The 20,071-nt window shown below is 36.7% G+C and overlaps 4 protein-coding genes across 5 annotated transcripts; 2 read left to right on the top strand and 2 right to left on the bottom strand.

Moving 5' to 3' along the window:
* Positions 1 to 1,572: 1,572 nt before the first annotated feature.
* Positions 1,573 to 2,884, bottom strand: LOC125227616. 2 transcript variants are annotated; one of them, XM_048131971.1, is made up of 3 exons: positions 2,757 to 2,884; positions 2,295 to 2,371; positions 1,573 to 1,971 (listed from the first exon to the last, which is right to left on the bottom strand). In XM_048131971.1, the coding sequence occupies exons 1-3, from the start codon at positions 2,869 to 2,871 to the stop codon at positions 1,777 to 1,779; spliced, it is 387 nt and encodes a 128-aa protein (XP_047987928.1). In that variant the 5' UTR covers positions 2,872 to 2,884; the 3' UTR covers positions 1,573 to 1,776. The 2 variants fall into 2 exon arrangements, with proteins under 2 accessions (XP_047987928.1, XP_047987929.1); XM_048131972.1 differs by lacking the exons at positions 2,295 to 2,371; positions 2,757 to 2,884 and adding an exon at positions 2,426 to 2,746.
* A 1,799-nt stretch (positions 2,885 to 4,683) lies between these two features.
* On the bottom strand, positions 4,684 to 6,645 carry LOC125227598. Its single transcript, XM_048131940.1, has 3 exons — positions 6,519 to 6,645; positions 5,285 to 5,361; positions 4,684 to 4,896 (listed from the first exon to the last, which is right to left on the bottom strand). Exons 1-3 carry the CDS (start codon positions 6,604 to 6,606, stop codon positions 4,711 to 4,713), a joined length of 351 nt encoding a protein of 116 aa, XP_047987897.1. The 5' UTR covers positions 6,607 to 6,645; the 3' UTR covers positions 4,684 to 4,710.
* A 934-nt stretch (positions 6,646 to 7,579) lies between these two features.
* On the top strand, positions 7,580 to 11,595 carry LOC125227630. The gene is made up of 4 exons (XM_048131986.1): positions 7,580 to 7,621; positions 9,257 to 9,425; positions 10,212 to 10,285; positions 11,373 to 11,595. Exons 1-4 carry the CDS (start codon positions 7,595 to 7,597, stop codon positions 11,568 to 11,570), a joined length of 468 nt encoding a protein of 155 aa, XP_047987943.1. The 5' UTR covers positions 7,580 to 7,594; the 3' UTR covers positions 11,571 to 11,595.
* Positions 11,596 to 14,951: 3,356 nt separating this feature from the next.
* On the top strand, positions 14,952 to 15,807 carry LOC125227580. Its single transcript, XM_048131920.1, has 3 exons — positions 14,952 to 15,110; positions 15,332 to 15,405; positions 15,590 to 15,807. The coding sequence occupies exons 1-3, from the start codon at positions 15,005 to 15,007 to the stop codon at positions 15,788 to 15,790; spliced, it is 381 nt and encodes a 126-aa protein (XP_047987877.1). The 5' UTR covers positions 14,952 to 15,004; the 3' UTR covers positions 15,791 to 15,807.
* The last annotated feature ends 4,264 nt before the right edge of the window (positions 15,808 to 20,071 follow it).

Here is a 20,071-nt window from a genome sequence, read left to right on the forward strand (position 1 = left end):
CGACGCCGTTATATACCTCCTATAACGTAACTAACAGTTTACTATTATCCGAATCGAATATTTTCTTACGATTTGTGACAAATGTTGAGTTTTAATTAGTTTTATATTGCTAATTAAGAAAAAAAACACGTGTATCAGTTTATGCGTTTAGCATAAATTAATGAGTTATTACCTATATTTTTTAAAAATAATAATGTTCCAGCAAAGATTTATATACTTACTCGCACCTTAATATATTGGCATATTCGCAAATACTATAAAGTAAATACAACACAAGACTTCATTGCATTACAGTTCATGTTACTATGTACGCTTATACAGTATCATGAAGCTATAGATATTTTTATCAGTCTGATTTTTTATTGACACTAAGCCGAAACTCTGTGAGCGATAAGTACCACTCATACTAGCTACACATTTTTTTTAAATTATTCTATTTTTTTCCTTTATGTTACAAAAGTCTGAATAATGTAAAATTTTCTATATAAGTACCTATTACTGTGGATTTCTTCAAATATCGAGTGATTGCCCCCCCCCCCCCCCCTGAAAAGCTGGTCATCAACACCACATCAAGTGAGTCTCTATGTTGGAACCCGCTATCAGAATTAACATACAATTACCATGAAGGAAACGTCAGCTAACTAACTACTCGAAAAAATACTTTGTATTAGAGCCGGTAGAACAGACTTCAAAGATGCCGAGTGTTAAGGTTAACAATGTGCATGCGTCAAAAGTGTATAGCGAATGTATCAATGAATTCATTCATAATTTCTTCATGCAATATCGCAGCTCACTGACTAAGATCAGAGTACAAACTACTGTTTGACTAGATCAAATCATAAATTGCCAGAATCACCCGTACTAGTTTGCGTAAATTTAGATTTATATACATAGATAGTAATATTCTCGGAGGTTGTGATCTCTTCTAGAATAGTCTGGAAGTACTAGGAAGTAGTGAATTTAGATTAAAGTAGTTAAACGGTAGTACTTAGTTCACTGTATTTGCCACGCTACTTATATTTTAGCAGTGTTACTTACTACCTAAATACGCAGTTACAATTACATGGAATGAACAAATACTTTGAAAATCACCTGCAGCTGATTTTGCACGTGTCGTTTAATTTATTTAGTTCGTAATTTTTCATACAAGACGAGTAGGTAGTAGACACACACGGGTACGTACATATTTATAATTTAGTTGGATGTTTTTTACAATTGCTAGGTTCTCCGGAACAATTTGCCTTGCATTAAGTACCTATCAAAAGTTTCATTGCCTGTGCACAAGACACTGGTTAAGGACAGGATATTAAATTGGAAGAGAATAGGGAAAAATAATTCTCATAGCCAGACTTTCATTATTTAAACATATTACCGATGAACAAACTAGTGACGTAGCATGTGGCATATTACACCAACTCAAATGAACTCGTATGAGCTGAATCGTAAGAGAAACTCGTATTACAAACTCGTATGAGCTGACTCTTGACAAATTACACGAATAAGAAAATTTTAAAAGGCACAAAGCATCCATTGACTATTGAAGGTTTACAAACAATTACTGTAGTTGCAGTAAAGGTGATACATTTAATTACAGTTTTAACAATTAATGTATCACTTAAAAGAATACTCTCTGGTGCTAACTTTTTATCTATTTTAAAGTACACTGCATACACAAAACAAAGTTTAATTCACATTAATTTGTAAAATCTCTCTTTCTCTCTCTAAATACAAGTAAGTAAACTAGCTGTAAAAATAGGTAACAAATAAAACGAAGAGTTATTTCTTTGTGTAGTGACAGTACTGCGTATAGGTCAACGAGCCGCCGCCAGGGCACCCGTCGGTGCAGGTCACGTTCAGCGGTGAGAAGTCGTCCAGCTCTGTGACGATGGGCCTCCCGTTCTGGCCTTTCTGGTTGTAGTTGCAGACCCGGACCAGCACGCCTGCTATTGAGTGGTTTTTTTCTTTACAGCCCTGGTAAGGAAAAGGTACCGTTAAGAACTCCAGTATTTTCTGTTGTAAGGATGATAAGAGTCTGGTCAAAGTCTGTCGAGGTAGTGTAAAACGAAGTTGTAAAAATGAGAGCAGCACTGTCTTCGGCCCGTCATATTTTTGCCGTAAAACAAAACTAGCGTGTTTGTGAGTTTGCACGAAAAATGTTGAGCCATAATTATAAGATTGTCTGGCCGTCACAGAAAAAGAAATAACAATAGTCTGAGCCCGAAACCGGACGGTCGGTCATTACGGTAAAAAGTAAGTTTATAAGAAACAATATTTAAGTAAGTACTTAATCTTACATCTGGAATCTTAATTACGCCCCCTCCAGTCCAAAACCTGATTGGTCTCCCATTTATGTCCTTTATAGTTTTTCTGCCTGTAAAATGTTATTTAGTAAGCGTCAAGTAAGTAAAAGTTAATTACAGTGTACCTTGAGCATTTCACCACTAATTTATTTGATCGATATATTTTTAGAGCAGATTCCATTATTTAAACAACAGAGTTCTTCAAAGATACTGTTTTAAGATTTGTTCGGTCCCTTTTTCTAAAAAATAGCTACTACTTAGTTCAATGAATCAAACGTAGCTAATAATGCTTGCTGCTCTTTTCATCTGATTTACCAATGTTTTTTCTTCTTTAATATATTTCTCACTCTTAAATACCTCGTGTAACTTCATCGATTATTAAAACGTTATAAAGTTACAATTTATGATTTCATTGTCGATACTGGCCACGCAGTTAATGATTTCACATGTGATTACCAAATAGTTCTATAGTGCATATTTCTTCATGTGACGCATTAGTAAACAGTGCTAAGAGCGTGCCAAGCGCGATCAGCGCTAAGAGCGCGAGCAGTGAGCGGAAAAGCAGTGACATTTTGGCGGCGGCGGCGGCGCGGATGGCGCGCTCGTACCGCCGACGCCGTTATTATAGTGTCCAATTAGCAATACTTACAGATGAAACCAATGTTATTACGCAATTTGTCACAACCGAGTTAATTAACGAATTATTTCATAACTTTGCGTAGAGATATCGATAAAAACTCTTATACCTACGTGTTGAGGTTGTGATTTTTATTTTTTTTTATTTTATTGGTTTACCAGTAACTGTTACACTGATGCATACATGAATTATACAGTTATACAACTAAGAACTAAGTGTACAATAAAATGGAGGTAAACACTGCATGCAAATCAAAAATGTTTAACATCGAAAATTAATTACGAACTAATTACTTAACTACTATTTCGTGAAGCTGACGTTTAAGTTTATGTAAAAGAACGCAAAACATGTCAATTTTACTGTGGTTGTTATGCAACTTACACAGCCTTTGAATTGGGGAATTTGAGCCTAGGACAAGTCCTACGGAAAGGCGGAGATAGAAGGTTAATAGGGTTTCTAGGATTTCTAGAAGGTACTCTAAATTTAAATTTTGATAATAATTCGGGACAGTTAATTTAGCCACTAATAATTTTTGACAAGAATATTAAATCTGAAATGTTTCTTCTATTCTCTAAAGTTTTAATTTTAAAATATTGAAGACGATTTGAATAGCTTTTAATTTTCCTGCTGTTAGATGTAGAATATGCTAAGTGATTCAGGAGCCGTTTTTGAATCCTTTCAATCCGTAGACTATGCACTGCGTAATGGGGGCGCCAGACTATCCCACAATATTCGAGTGTGCTGCGTACTAGTGAGTTGTATAGAAACATTTTTTTTTTTTAAAGATTTTGTATTTCTAATTATGAAACCGAGGGATTTTGATGCTTTTTTTTATAGTTGAATCTATATGAGGAATAAACGTGAGTTTTTTATCTACGAGGACTCCTAGGTCTCTGACAGTGTCTACTTTTTTTTTAAATATAAGTTGTTAATAGAATAATTCTGTATAGTAATGGGGCTGATTTCCGTGAATAGGAAACGTTTTATCTGAAATTATGGTCAAAAATTACGCAAATTTTCGAGGTTGAACTTTATGAGGTAGAAAGTTCTAGTAAGAAGAAACTTACCCCCAAAGAACTAAACTCTATTGGTAGTATAATGTTCCTGCTAACACCTGGGGAGTTATAGTATGAAACATAATATAAAAAAGCTATAGGCTTTTAGAAAGTGGTCGTCTATTTGTCGGGGTACGGATCCGCCAAGCAATCCTGCCACTCATAGAGGTTGGGATGGCATCTTATGTAAGAAGATGGTGGCAGATTTGCTGGGTGAATCAGTCAGCTCGGATTTGGCCCGCCTCAAGGCCGCATCTAGGTGTGAGTCAGGAGAAAGGCTTCACGCGCTACCTTTCCCCCCGTTAGGCACAATGGGCGATTGGGATCGAAGGTTTGCGAGGTGCACAGATGTGTGTGTGGAGCCATAAGTTCAGGAGGACGGCCACCATGGCCTTAGTTGCCAGAGGTGCGCGGGGAGTTTTTCACGTCACCACGCGATAAATGAGGTAATTCGCAGGGCTTTGGTTTCTGCTAATATACCCTGTGTCTAGGAGCCTCCGGGATTATGCCGTGATGATGGCAAAAGGCCAGATGGTTTTATGTTGGTTCCTTGGCAAAGAGGTCGGTGCCTCTTATATAATGCAACGTGCGTTAGCACCTTGGGTTTGGGTTATGACTTTGACTTTTATTTCATTGTATTTTTTTTTAACCCTGAATGAATGATTTACTTATATAAAAAAATAGCAGAACGTTTAGGTATAGAAGAGTGATTTATTGATTAATAGCAGTATTGTATAATTTTAGCAACGCCTCCTCCGGGGCAGCCGTCGGCGCACGTGACGTCGATGGGCGAGAGGTGCGGCGCGTTCGCCTGGCTGATCCCGGGCGTGGCGCCGTATGCGGTGATGCCGCACGCCGTGATCAGCTCGCCGGCTAACAGTCTTCCCTGCTGCTTTTGACATTCCTGCATCAAAAAATTGAATTAAAAACAATTTTAGTGATCTGACAACTGAGCCACTAAGACCAGACCTCATAAAAGTTCTAGTTTCGTTCAAGAAAGTAATTTATGCTAACATACGTCTCATTCTTAAGCTTGACAGCATCGTTTGTAGATGTTTCTGCACGTTAATAATTAATATGATTCGTAAAATATTTTGATTGTTTTTCTATTCACAATCGACCGTGTCATAATGTACAAAATGACATATAAAATTGAAAGCAAGGGCGTACATCGAATTCTAACGAAGACGAAGGAGATTTTATAATAGTTTATAAATTTCACCTAATTAATATCAAAACTGGGTTTCTTTCTTTTTCCAAAACATTGACCAAATAATGAAAATGTGTCTTACATTGTCCACGTAGAGTCGTGCTCCTCCAGACGTATACTGGGTCGGCATGAAGGTTATTGGATTACTAGTCGCGAGGCCTGTAAATAGACAGAATAACAAGTGCACAAGAATAGGTACAAGACTGCAGAGATCTGATACCTATTTCGCGACTTACGAATTTTTCTGTAACGTATTTTTGTTTAATTACTGATAGCCGATTGACGCTAGTCACACAATATGTATACAAAAAGAAACTGAACTGTTACGCGTATTCTTATCGTAATACCAAATTATACAGTTTAAATAATAAACGCGAAATATAATACACTAAATATTATACGAAATTGTACGTTGGTTTATTTATTGTATTTGTTTATTTTATAATCGTATCGACTTGAACTCTTTGACTCTCATACTGGCTCTATGTTTAATCTTGCACCAAACTATCTTCTTTTTGCCCAATGGTTGACTGGTAGAGAATGCCTAAAGGCGCTAAGTTTTATTGTTATTCCTGCAATAAACATTTCAATAATTAAAAAATACGGCAAAAGATAAGATATAAAATAAAATTAATTGTTAAACACAATGTATTATATGTTCTGAATAATATTGTCTTCGGTTAGCGCGATAGTTACTCATGAAATAAAGCTATGAAGACGTATTATATCGCGTCTAGTGAATTTATAATACATCTCGACGTATCGACCTCTTTACAACGTTAATTCATACTTATACTTATCCATACTAATATTATAAATGGGAAAGTGTGTGTGTCTGTTTGTTTGTCCGTCTTTCACGGCCAAACGGAGCGATGAATTGACGTGATTTTTATGTGGAGATAGTTGAAGGGATGGAGAGTGACATAGGCTACTTTTTGTCTCTTTCCAACGCGTGTGAAGCCGCGGGCAAAAGCTAGTAATATTATAAATAGGAGAGTGTATGTGTCTGTTTATTTATCCGTCTTTCACGGCGAAACGGAGCCACAAATTGACATGTTTTTTTAAGTGAAGATAGTCGAATTGGTGGAGAGTGGCATAGGCTACTTTTTGTCTCTTTTTAACCCCTACTTTCCTGAAATGGGAGCTGGGAGTTTGTATGGGGCATTCCGCAATTTTGAAATTTAACGCGATCGAAGCCGCGGGCGCAGGTTCTAAACTTACAAATAAAATGCGAGTAAAAATAAAATGATAACATTTGTAATTTTTTTTACTAGAGAAATTATTGAACTTGGTCTATAATTAACACACATATTTACCAAACAGCACAGTTTGACAGTTGCTCTGCGCGTGCGCGGCGGCGAGTAGCGCAACGAGAGCGGTGAGGGAGCGAGCGATCAGCGACATTTCGGCGGCGGCGGCGTCGGAAAACTTAGCGCGCCGACGCCGCCGACGCCATTATATAGATCGCACTCGCAATTAGTAGTAATTAATACTTATAAAAGGTTATTAAATTAGTGCAAACCGAAGTCTGATTCGTTACAAATAGCTAATTAGGTAAATGAGTGCTTAATTATTTTCTTTTGCCGTTATTGAAAAAAAAATATTGGGGACACCTTACACAGATCAACTTGGCCCCAAACTAAGCAATGCTTGTACTATGGGTGCTAAGCGACGATATACATACTTAAATAGATAAATACATACTTATATACATAGAAAACATCCAAGACTCAGGAAAAAATATCTGTACTCATCACAAATAAATGCCCTTACCGGGATTCGAACCCAGGACCGCGGCTTAGCTGAGCAGGCAGGGTCACTATCGACTGAGCCAGACCGGTCATCAATAGGCATGTGTCTTCGGTGTTTTGTGCAAAGGATTAAAAGGAACTTGGTATCTGTAGGTACTATTAACACTAAAATAGCCTATTCATAATCACGATTCGTTAATTTTCAGACCCTTTACGATGTTCTTACTAGATTCCAAATCGTTGTTATTAACTAGTGAAGTGAACACGTTATTTTTTCGTAAAACCTTGTCCTTTTTCTACTGAAAAATTGATTGAACTTTGACAACCATTCGAAAAGTTACTAATAATTGTAATATTTATTAAACATGTAACGATTCGACCTAGCTGGAAGACGGTATTACCTACGTACGACGCCGGTAGTCCATGTGGATGAGCCCTTAGCGAATGACGTAGTGAGTGTAGTGTTCAACCCAACAAATGACAATTATGCCGAAAGTGAGGGTAGTTTCGCACCGCCCCTGCCGCCACCGACCCCCGCGCCGAGCCAACGGTCGCAGCGAGCTGCGGCCCGCAGTCTGCGTCGGGGTACCATCGGCATCACGCGTGCTCAATGAAAATGCTCGTCGCTCGTGCTCAATGAAATGTCGAGTGACCTTCGACAATTTTACGTGAGTTACCCGATTTTACATGTTTAATATGTCAGTGTCTCACGGTAGTTTTATTATTAAATAGTTGTTCTTCACGTCATCTTTATATCAACCGCAAGCAACACCAAAGTCTTTATTGTTATATTTTAGGTAGGTACATTAAAGTTTACTATATTAGCGTAAAGCGTAAAGTAACTTATAGCGTTAAATTCGATATAGCTTTGATATAGGTACGCTGATGGCAACGATACAACAAACCTAACTGACAAACCTTACAATATATTACTTCTTCAACGCGGTAGCGTTTTCCCGGCCTAGCCCCAGGGTCCACTCTCCTGCTCAATCCTCCACTTTGCCCGGTCTTCGGCATCCTGACGCGTGAGATTGTCGCTGTCATAATCCAGCCAGCGCCTCTTAGGCCCACCGCGGCTAAACCAACTTTAAAATATAAAAAAATTGCCAAACTGTATAGCAGTTTGTTGGGGTAACGTGCCTGACAGAGTGGCGCTGATTGTCACAAATACACGTCATCTTGTGGACATGTCCAACATTAATGCCAGTGGCGGTCGTTGGAACTTAATATGACGCCTTACAAGGTTTGCTCGGAGTTATATTTTATTGTATCATGGTTTTAGATGTTAAACCATACAATTATGTACCATATTTTGCGCATTCGCGTCTCCTGGAACCTAAGAGTGAGCTGTATCTATTATTCACCCCCAAAAACTCCCACATAACAAATATCACCAAATCAGCTGTTTCCGAGATCGCAGGTATGACAATTCCCGAAGGCTTGTGGTGCCTTTGTTATTATTTATTTTTATATAACATTTATTTATATACACTAAACATACAATTTTATAGCAGGTAGGTACTAATAAAAATAATAAAGTGAAATATTTTCTATGAAAATAATTTAATTTTTCAAGGCTTTCCAGTCCATACATAAATGTATCGATCTATCGCATACGTGCTGCATAGGCTGCCATGAAAGGTGGATATTCTTATCAGTTCTCTTACGTGTCGTTTTTCACCTTGAACAATTTTCCTTGCTAATTAAAGTTTAATGAACCAGCAAGCTCCTTCAGATATTTATCCTTAAATACTACTAAACTACGCGTGATGGACCATGAATGTAAGGCCTGCGATACACAATTACACATGCCTGTAGCTTGAACTGGCATTCCAGCCGCGAACAAATTTACGGACTGGGATGAAAGTATTTTGTACGTGACTGACATGCCAGCTGTGCAAGCTACAGGCAACGCATCATGTGATCGACAGCCCGCCTGTTTCCGGCCAGGCGTCCCTACACTACAGGCATGTGTACAGCCTTGAACTCATTTTCCCAAAAATCTTATTATCTATTTGTCACATTCAGTAGGACCACGAGGCTCAAAACTTGTTGTATTGATAGTTACTCGTTATACAAAAAACATAACCTACAAAAAACATTGTGATGCATCCAAGAAATTCATAATAGAAGAGAGAAAAATAAAGAAGGCATAACAAAGGATATTTTTGAATGTCTTACATTTGCCTTTTAATATGGCATATTATTTGAAAATATTATGTAATTCATTCTAAATTAACCTGTAGTGTTAGTGTAGACTACGCATTACAACTGTAATTAAAAATGTCTACTTATATTAACAGCCTCGCCGCCGACGCGCTATGCACCGCCGCTCCTCCGCCGCCGCCGCCGCCGCCGCCGCCGCCATGTCGCCGCTCGCCCGCTCGTTGCTCGTTCTCGCCACGCTGCTCGCCGTCGCCGGCGCCCTTGCAAATCCTTCTTGCTCTAGCGTGGTGCTAGGTCCTGGTGGAGGTCTAACGTTTAAGGATTTTATTTTGATGATTTATTTAAACAATGTCTTTTTCTCAGCAAAAAATTAGTAGTAACACTATTTATTTATATCATTTTGAATCTAATCCATAGTTCACTTGAACACCTATTGAAGTGAATGAAGTACACTCAATCGATTAATACATTTAGTGATTTTCTAAGTAAAATCACCAATAGAGTAAAGTATAAATTAAATGTTACATTATTGAGAATAAAAAATCTTAAACTATACTTAAATACTATACTATAAAAAATAAAAAAACCTAAAAACTACACTCCAGGCCCTGGCCCCTCGACAGGCTCCAGGCCTTGGCCCCTCAATCGATTTATTAAATATTTTCAATATTTATTACCACCCTATACACTATACACGACATTGTGTACTATTAACAAAACACACACAGAATACAAATATAAATTTGAAATTGATTTCTTAAACTTAGCTTATACAATTTACCTAGAAATGATGATTTTGAATCATAAATGATTGAATAAATTGATGGATTTGATTTAGTTTGATGTTTTATAGTCAGTGTTTTGTTCGTGTTGGTGTGGTGAAAAAATTTGTGTTCCACTCGGTGGCAAAGTTTGTTTAACCTCCGTGCCTTGAAACCTCGCAACGCTCAAGATTCCATTTTTTGAACCACTCGCTAAGCTATTCAATATTGGAATCTTTCGCTGGCTCGGATATCAATGTTGCCAATATTGGCACGTGCGGTTAAACAACAACTTTGCCCCCTTGTGAAACAAATAACTATTGTTTAACAGGCAAGGACCCTTACAACAGTACTCAAGAAATCAATAATTCTGACCAAGCAAGTGGCACGGTCAATATTCCTGATGTAAGTTTTTTGAATAATCTTTTTTTTTTTTAACCGTGTGGTGACGGGTTAAGAATTTCACCACCCCCTTTCTTCCCGTGGGTGTCGTAGAAGGCGACTGTGGGATATGGGTTAAATTTTGGCGTAGGCGAGAGGCTGGCAACCTGTCACTGCAATGTCACAGTTTCGTTTTCTGTCAACCCCTTGTTTGCCAGGAGTGGCACTGAAACCTGAGTGGTTTCATGTGCTCTGCCTACCCCTTCATGGGACACAGGCGTGATTGTATGTTGTTGTTGTATGTTGTTATTTTTTTTTCATTCTGCCATTCTGAGATGAGCACAAATATTTGCTCCTGAGTCATGGGTATTTTCTATGTATTTATATTAAAATGTATTTGTATATCATATAAATATCGTTGTCTGAATACCCATTAAATTTCCCACGCCGTTTTGAGCTTACCGTGCCGTGGGACTTAGTCAATCTGACGTGTAAGAATGTCCTATAATAAATATTATAAAGCCTTACACTACTCCACGTGAGTCCTATGACACGGGGAAGGCCAGCATCTACTCGTTGTTTGCCTTACTTACATGTCAAAAGGGCCTAATAGTATAGTATACGTGTTGGCTTCGGCTCCGCGCACGCCTCCCAAAGGTCCGGAATACCCTGTGGTTTCCGTGATGGGAAATACTTATATACAATTATAAATCCTAACCTGAGAATGAAAATAAATAAAGAGAATTATATTTTTGCTCGACACGGTAGTGCCTCCGCCGAGTCGAGCAAAAAAGTGATACCTCAAATCGCATGAAACTAATACAATGTCTTACCTCACAAGTCATATTCATATGTTACTTGGCCTCTTGGCCTCGGCCTGGCAATTTTCTTTAAAACATAAAATATTTTTAATATTGATACTTATGGTCTCTATGAGAAGTTGTTAGGTTAGCTATAAACTACGTATAAACTTATGGCAGAAGGTCCTTTAAGTAGGGTAGGGACTGAATATCTTGGGACAGGGATTTCATAACTTTACTCAGAGCTGAGATGCGAGACTTGGTTTTTTTACAAGTATTGTTTTTGATGGGATTTTAATTCACAAACTCAGAAATGCACCGATTCCGAAAAACACCTGGTGAGTCAGGACGTGGGCGCCTGCAGCAAGGGAGGCAGCGCCCCCCACATCACCGTCATGGGCAACCGCTTCTCCCCGGTCGTCATCACCTGCCCGGAGGACGCCGGCGGGTGCCCGGTAGTCGAGCTGTATGTCATGCAGTATTGTGCTTTCAACAAACACACATTTTAATTAATATATTACATATTTAAGTGTTTCATTTTTTTATCTTTAACTCAACTGGGTGCCACAAAATCGAACCCGGGGTCGGGGCAAACCTTCACGGCGTTGGCGAGATGTGGGACGGACCAAGACCGAGATACGTGGAAAAGGAAGAGGGAGGCCCTTGCCCACTACTGGGACATTCTAGGCACAACACAAATAAATAATACTTACTTACTTGGCTGGCGCGATAACCCAAAATGAGTTTTGGCCTCCAACACTCTAGCACGCCACTTTGCTCGGTCTCGAGCGGTATCGCGCAGCAGTAAATGAATAATAATAAAGTATATAAAGGAGTGTAATTAAATCATTTAAGGGTATATTCGGTATCGTGTTTTGACTACAGAAAAGTGGAATGAACATGTTTAATGCTACGAAACACGTTAATCTTTGTATGGAGGGCTGGCTGACTAGGCATACTTTACATGTTACGTAGATAACAAAACTTCATGATTTTTTTTATACCCTTCCTCGTCTGCACACGATATACGAATACGAGTAAATAACCTTAACCTTTAGTGGAGCCCCACTACCACCACTACTATTTTAATCACCTTACAGATAAAGGTTTATTATGTACCTTATTCTAATTAAGCGGAATCATAGGAACTACAATCTTATTATAGGTTGTTCGTGGTAGGTTCGCCTAGAAACTGCTGATGCTGGGATACTATTTTATACAACCCGGTCATTGGCAGCAAGCGTCATTGGTTCTACATAATCTTGCTAAATCGCAATTTGAGGAAACATAATTATTATTTAGACAGAAATAAAATTAAATAGCTGCCAAAAAAACTAACGCCATAGACATCTAGGCCACGTCAAAGGTTAAAACGAAGGATTTAAATGCAACAAAAAGATTATCCATACTTCTCAATCCTGAACCAAATTGTAATATCGATAGTAGATAAGATCAAATAAGATGTAAGAACGAAGTCGCAGTTAAAAACGAATATTGAAGAATGCGAATTATTCAAAAAAAGGTAGATACCACATTTTTGGCTGTCGAGCAGAATTTCAAAATTAAATGTCTAAGGAAACGGCGCCTTATTTACAATTAATAATATGAAATATAATATGATTTTGTATGAAAACAGAACGTAAAACAAATGAAAGGCCTTAGCAAATAATTTCAAAAATGTATTAATGAGAATAATAAAATTGGAAAATGGATTATTTACGGCATCGAATCAATTTAAATGCCCGTCACTCAAACTTTTTCAATGAACTATAGGACTATAGATACACAGAATGCCATAATTATTGCCACGTTTTTCTGATAAATACAATTAGAAATAGATAATGTAAAAGATCCTATAATGGACGGTGACGCCAATTCGGACAAAAAAGCACAAATCTAAAATGAATTTCCAATAAAAGCTGACGGCATTGTACCAAAAACGAAAGTCATAGAGCTGCTTAATTTTGACGTTTCATTTAATTCCGTTATTACTAAAGGAATTTGGAGTCATCAGTTTACTGAAAAAATATCAGGACGAGTTCTTATTAAAGTTGATAAGAGAGATGAGTTCATATATGTATATAAATAATAAATAAATAATACTCGGTGTAAACTGGGGAACTAGGAACAATTTACGAAACAAAGATTTACACGGAACAATCCGGAAAATGACGGAAACTAATTTTATTTGGGCTATATAAAATTGACTCATTGAGTATGAGTTGGCTTTAAAAGTAAAATTATGGGGAATCCACTACTGGAGGACTGACCTTTGACGGGAAAAATAGCTCATTTTAATTTGTTAACTATGAGGAAACCAATAGCAGTATCTATTCTGCAATACGCTTGAAATGTATAAGAAAGATAGGACATTCAAGTTTTAATACGCGGCCCTAACACTTGCACCATCCGCTTAACTCAAGGTTAGTGGGCTGTCAACTGTCAAATTCCATATAAAATGGCGGGTTAACCATGGGTCAACCCTCTCATTTTCGGTGGAGCAAGTGACCCTTAGGCCCACTTGCACCGACCACTTAACTCAGAGTTAGTGGACTGTCAACTGTCAAATTCCATATAAAATGGCGGGTTAACCCTCCATTTTCGTTGGTGCAAGTGGCCCTCAGTGGTAGAATGTTTACATATATAAGCGAAATATCAAAAAAGGCAAAATATTATCTTAAACTGTCCACGATTGGGTCCGTCACTCTTTTATTTAATAATTAAAAAAGCAAAATTTTTATGTTTTTCGCTCGCCCCTACAGTTGTTATTAAACTCGACCACTTTTTAACCGACTTCAAAAAAGGAGGAGGTTCTCAATTCGACTGAATGTTTTTTTTTTTTATTTTTTTTTTTATTTTTTTTTTGTATGTATGTTACTCGATATCTCCGAGAATCGTGGACCGATTTTCAAAATTTTTTTTTTGATCGAACCGGTATAATCCCGAGATGGTCCCATTGGCACCAAGTCAGGGTCTGATGATGGGATCCTGGAGAAATCGAGGGAACTCTTCAAATGTTATAGGCACATGTAATGTTTTTAGTCTATTTTTCAAAGGTACACCAGTATTTACGTCTGATGGTAATAATTTTATGTGGCTGAGCTGATGATGGAAGGTCAACTCCTCAATGGTTATGAGTTTAAGGATAATTCTTTCACTACTGTACATGTATTCGGACTGATACATATAATATCACTAGGAACCACTAAAAATCAACTGAGCTGATGATGGAAGGTCAACTCCTCAATGGTTAGGAGTTAAAGGATAATTCTTTCACTACTGTACATGTATTCGGACTGATACATATAATATCACTAGGAACCACTAAAAATCAACAAATAAATAAACTTTTTAACAAAAAATAAAACCGCCTTCAAAAATAAGCGCGTTACAAAACACGGAGAAACTAAAAAGCCAAAAATAATAAACCTTTCAATTCAGATTTCTTATCGTATTGCAATAAGCTAAACATCCAAATTATAAACAAATCAATTATTTTTGGAGTCGGTACCAGCCTGTGTATGGTTGGGTGGGGCAAACAGGCTATATTTAGCAAGGCGACGAACAGGTCTGGTACCGACTACAAAAATAATTGATTTGTTTATAATTTGGATGTTTAGCTTATTGCAATACGATAAGAAATCTGAATTGAAAGGTTTATTATTTTTGGCTTTTTAGTTTCTCCGTGTTTTGTAACGCGCTTATTTTTGAAGGCGGTTTTATTTTTTGTTAAAAAGTTTTTTTCTCTGACGAATCTGGGTTACAAGACCATTTAGCAATATTGAATGCGATACTTAACTAACCTAGTGTGAACGGGCCTTATTAAAGTATATTAATTAAATTAAAGTGTAACAAAGTTTTATATGGATGAAGAACAGTGCGTGTTTATATGTATACGACTTGTTAACGCCGCCGCCGTGACATTCCCGCCGCCGCCGCCGCCATGTCGCCGCTCGCCCGCTCGCTGCTCGCGCTCATCGTGCTGCTCGCCGCCGTCGACGCCATTCCAAGTCCTTCTTGCGCTGGCGTTTTGCTAGGTCCCGGTGCAAGTAAGTCACATTTATTTAGATTGTTACGTTTTATTAAAAATAAATGTCTTATTCTCTTGAACAATAATGAATCTATCAATGGTCTATTCAATAGATACACTCAATCGATTAATTATAATTTGTCAATGTTTGTTTACCGCCCTTAACCACGGCACTGTGTATTATTAAAATAAGAATACCGCTCTTTTTTTTGCAAGTAAATAAAATCATTTGTTTAATAGGCAGGGGCCCTTACAACACTACTCGTCAAATCAAGGAAAATAACCAACCAAGTGGCACGATATACATTCCTGACGTAAGATTTTCATTCTGTTTTATTATAGTTTTGCATTATTATTATAATTTTATTGCTGTATTCATTTTATAATACCTAGTATACCTACCGTACTAGTATGTTTTTACAAGTCATTGTAGTTTTAAAGTAAATTATAAAATTGATTACTATTTTATTACTAATTATAATTACCTATTTTACTCAGAAATGCCGCGAGTCTGGAAAACGTCTACTGAGTCAGAGCGTGGATGCCTGCAGTAAGGGAGGCAGCGCTCCTTACATCACCGCTGTGGGCAGTCGGTACTCCCCGGTCATCATCACCTGCCCGGAGGATGCTGGCGGGTGCCCGGTTATTGAGCTTTTAGTATTGCAGTTTTGTGCTGACAACAAAGGACCATATTATTAAATAAAATGTGGATAGTTTTAGTGTTTTATTTATTTTCCCTTTATTTAGTATACAAAGGAGTAAACCGACCATTCGTTATCGTGTTTTAATTGAGAGAAATTGGAATGAATATTTTTAATGCAAAAATACGTCAATATTTGTATGGAGGGCTGGCTGACTTGGCTGATTTTTTTCTACATTTCCTAATCTGTACAAGATAGCGAATACGAGTATAACCTTTAGTGGAGCCCCACTACTACCACTATTTTAAACCTTATAGATAAAAGCTCAGTATGTTCCTTATTATAATTAAGAGGGACTTTGGGAGCAGGTTCGAACCCCGGTCGTACCAATGTGTTTTTCGGAACTTATGTGCGAAATGCCATTTGATATTTGCCAGTCGCTTATTTTCGGTGAAGGAAAATATAGTGAGGAAACCGAACTAATTCCAATAAGGCTTAGTTACCCTTTGGGTTGGAAGGTCAGATGGCAGTCGTTTTCGTAAAACTAGCGCCTACGCCAAATCTTGGGATTAGTTGTTAAAGCGGACCCCGGGCTACCATGAGCCGTGAAAAACGCCGGGATAAAGCAAGGACGATAATGATGATGATGATGATTCTAATTAAGAGGGACCATAGGAAATAATCATTTGTAGATTGTAGGTTGGTAGGTAGGTCCACAGAACTGCTGAGATACGTACGTACATTAGGTATATATGTGCAACCCGATCATTGGCCGTACATATACGATATTGGTTCTTCTTTATTGATCAGAACGATTCTTAAAAGTATTTTCTGAGTCCCCTTATTAATATCTCGCGAAATCTCAATTAAGGGAACAAAACAGTAATATTATTAAGACAGAAATTAAAAATAAATAACTTAATAATTAACTTATTAATAAAAAGCTGCCAAAAAAATAAAGACCACTATATAGACATCTACGCCACGTCAAAGGTTAAAACAAAAGATTTAAATACATTTAAAGATTATACCTACTCCTCAACTCTTAAATCCAACAAAAAGAACCAGTTTTATAAGCACGAAGTCGCAAAAAGCAAATAGTGAAGAACAGGTATATGCGACGGTTTTAAGTAAAATGTACCACATTATCGGTTGTCGAAAAGAAGGGTATGAAATTAAAGCTTTGTGCCTTATTTAAAATAGAAAATAAGTACACTTTTGATTGAAAACGGCACATGAAATTAAAATTTGAAAGGCGGTTAAGAATATAATTTCAAACATTTATAAATGAGAATAATTGTTGGATTATTTACGACATCAAATCGATTTAAGGGGCTACTAAAGGAGCGACTGACAGCTCATAGGCCACGCTTGTCAATTACCTCAGCCCCCGCAAGCACGCACACATAGAAGCGCCGAAATGCGTTCCGCGGAGCAATAGCCCAGCTAAAGCTCCATCTAGCTTCATAAATGTAAACTACAACTATCGGCAGTCAGCCAAAGAAAAATATTTCGGCAAAATGACATTGACAATTTCACGCTTCACAGATGGCGTTGTAACTAATATTGTATTCAATTCATTCGCCCAATGTCAAATAACAAAACGAATGGTTCTTAATGTTTCTATCAAAGCTACTATACGTTACTATAGCTTATGGAGTTTTTTCTACACTCCATATTATGCGCCTTAGGAGATTTATAGAGACAGCTATAATATCTATATTAACGAATTATTCTTGGGTATAGGTTTAAGTAGTTTATTTAACCCCTCTTACAAATAACATTTCCTTGCTACCTAGGTATCTAAATCGCGTTGTATTTTTTTTATTGTTTTGCAATATTTACTTTACTTACCCTTTGGAATATACCATACGTTCTGCAACACTGCTAGCCCCGTGATGTAGGTAAGTGCGTTTTCACATTATCCTATCCGATATCACATGTAGGACCGATATCCCATATATTTACGCCGTCATCTTTAAATTTTTCCTTGTACTTCTTTCCTACATATATCCGATGTCAGATTGGATAATGTGAAAACGCACTACGTACCTACAGCGAGTCACTAGCCCCGCAATTCCCGTTTAGTTTGTACATTTGGATCACGTCTCTGATTTGGATAAAAATTGGTAGGCTGATAGTCCATGATGCTGAGCAAGATTCACTAGGTTTCCCAAAATGTCCTAGATTGATTGTATGAAACTTTCCTTTTTTGTTACCGAAAATGCATAGAAATCTGGTAACAACAAAGGAAGGTTCTTGCTCAGCATCATGGACTCTATCAGCCTACCAATTTTTATCCAAATCGGAGACGTGATCCAACTGTACAAACTTAATGGGAATTGCACAGCCGGCCTCTTCACCATTTTTTAGTTCTATTTTTCACACCCGTGGCGCAGCAGCTACCAGATCTTGCTATGCCACTATGCGAATACAGATGGTACTATACGGAAACGGTCTAAGGAAACCTCTAGATTTGAAATTAATGAAAATTGGCGTAATTTACAGATTTTGCAAGAAAAAAACACTTCATTTTAATAACTGTCAAAATTAATTTTCTGAACTTTTTGCTGATAGTCATACTAGTTATGAAAAAAAAGCTGCACTTTTAGATGGAAGCAAGCCGCTTTGCATGGTGATAGTAGACATCATAGTAAACGATTTTTTCCGAGGATATCGAAATTTCATCCCTTAGGAAGCCGAGCGCAGCGAGGTGTTTTATGAAAATGAAAAAAATTCTATCTTTTTATCATATGGTCCGATTTTAACAAATCGTGTCTCAAATGAAAGATATTGATTAGTGCAACTTAAAAAAAAATTAAAAAAAAGTATTGTTCAGAAAAAGTAACAAAAAAATTGAAAAATGTAAATTTACGTATCGCATTAAACAACTTCAAAGAATGAATGACAAAATGTACAATAACGATATACGAGTTTTTTTATATCAAAGACAGATAAATTCATAATTGAAAACTAGAAACCGCATCGAAATCGGATCAGTAGTTTTTAAGGTACAAGTTGCCAAAGTTGGAAAAGTTTAGTTTATATGATCACTTTGCAATTCCTTTGCCAGAAAGTCAGAAATAATCTATTTTTCTTAGACATAAAAGTACACAGTGACAGTACACATCAAAATAAAAGTTTTTTTCTCGAGGATATCATAATTTAAGCCCTTAGAAGGACGAGCGTAGTGAGGACTATTAAAAACTGTTAAAAAAAATTCTATTATTTTTGTGCTTTGTCCGAATTTGACAAATAATGTGTCAATTGAAAGGTTTTGTTTAATGTAATCGAAAAAAAATTTTAAAAAAAATTGCTAAAAACGTGTAAGAAAAAATTAAAAAAAACCTAAATTTTCGTATCACGCTGAATAACTGCTAAGAACGACAGATAAGATATACAATGTCGATATATGAGTTTTTAAAATCAAAGACAAATAAATTCATAATTATAAACTGAAAACCGAATCGAAATCGGATCAGTAGTTTTTAAGATACAAGTTGCCAAAGTTGGCTTAGTTTGTTTATATGGTCGCTTTTAAATTATTCAGCCAAAAAGTCAGAAATAATATATTTTTCTTACAGCTTAGAGTATGCATTGATAGAAGACATCATAATAAATGATTTTCGCTGAGGATATAAAAATTTCATCCCTTAGGAATCCGAGCGTAGCGAGGTCTGCAACGAAAAACAACAAAAAAACAAGTTTTTTTTTTATGTTACATAAATTAATTTTTTTCAACTGACGCACGTTTTGTAAAAATCAGACCACCCAAAAAAAAACTTGTTTTTTTGTTGTTTTTCGTTGCAGACCTCGCTACGCTCGGATTCCTAAGGGATGGAATTTTTATATCCTCAGCGAAAATCATTTATTATGATGTCTTCTATCAATGCATACTCTTAGCTGTAAGAAAAATATATTATTTCTGACTTTTTGGCTGAATAATTTTAAAGCGACCATACAAACAAACTAAGCCAACTTTGGCAACTTGTATCTTAAAAACTACTGATCCGATTTCGATTCTGTTTCCAGTTTATAATTATGAATTTATTTGTCTTTGATTTTAAAAACTCATATATCGACATTGTATATCTTATCTGTCGTTCTTAGCAGTTATTCAGCGTGATACGAAAATTTAAGTTTTTTTTTAATTTTTTCTTACACGTTTTTAGCAATTTTTTTTTATTTTTTTTTCGATTACATTAAACAATACCTTTCAATTGACAAATTTTTTGTCAAAATCCGACAAAGCACAAAAATAATAGAATTTTTTTTAACAGTTTTTAATAGTCCTCACTACGCTCGTCCTTCTAAGGGCTTAAATTATGATATCCTCGAG

This window comes from Leguminivora glycinivorella, chromosome 6, assembly GCF_023078275.1.
Source record: "Leguminivora glycinivorella isolate SPB_JAAS2020 chromosome 6, LegGlyc_1.1, whole genome shotgun sequence".
NCBI classification, from domain to species: domain Eukaryota; kingdom Metazoa; phylum Arthropoda; class Insecta; order Lepidoptera; family Tortricidae; genus Leguminivora; species Leguminivora glycinivorella.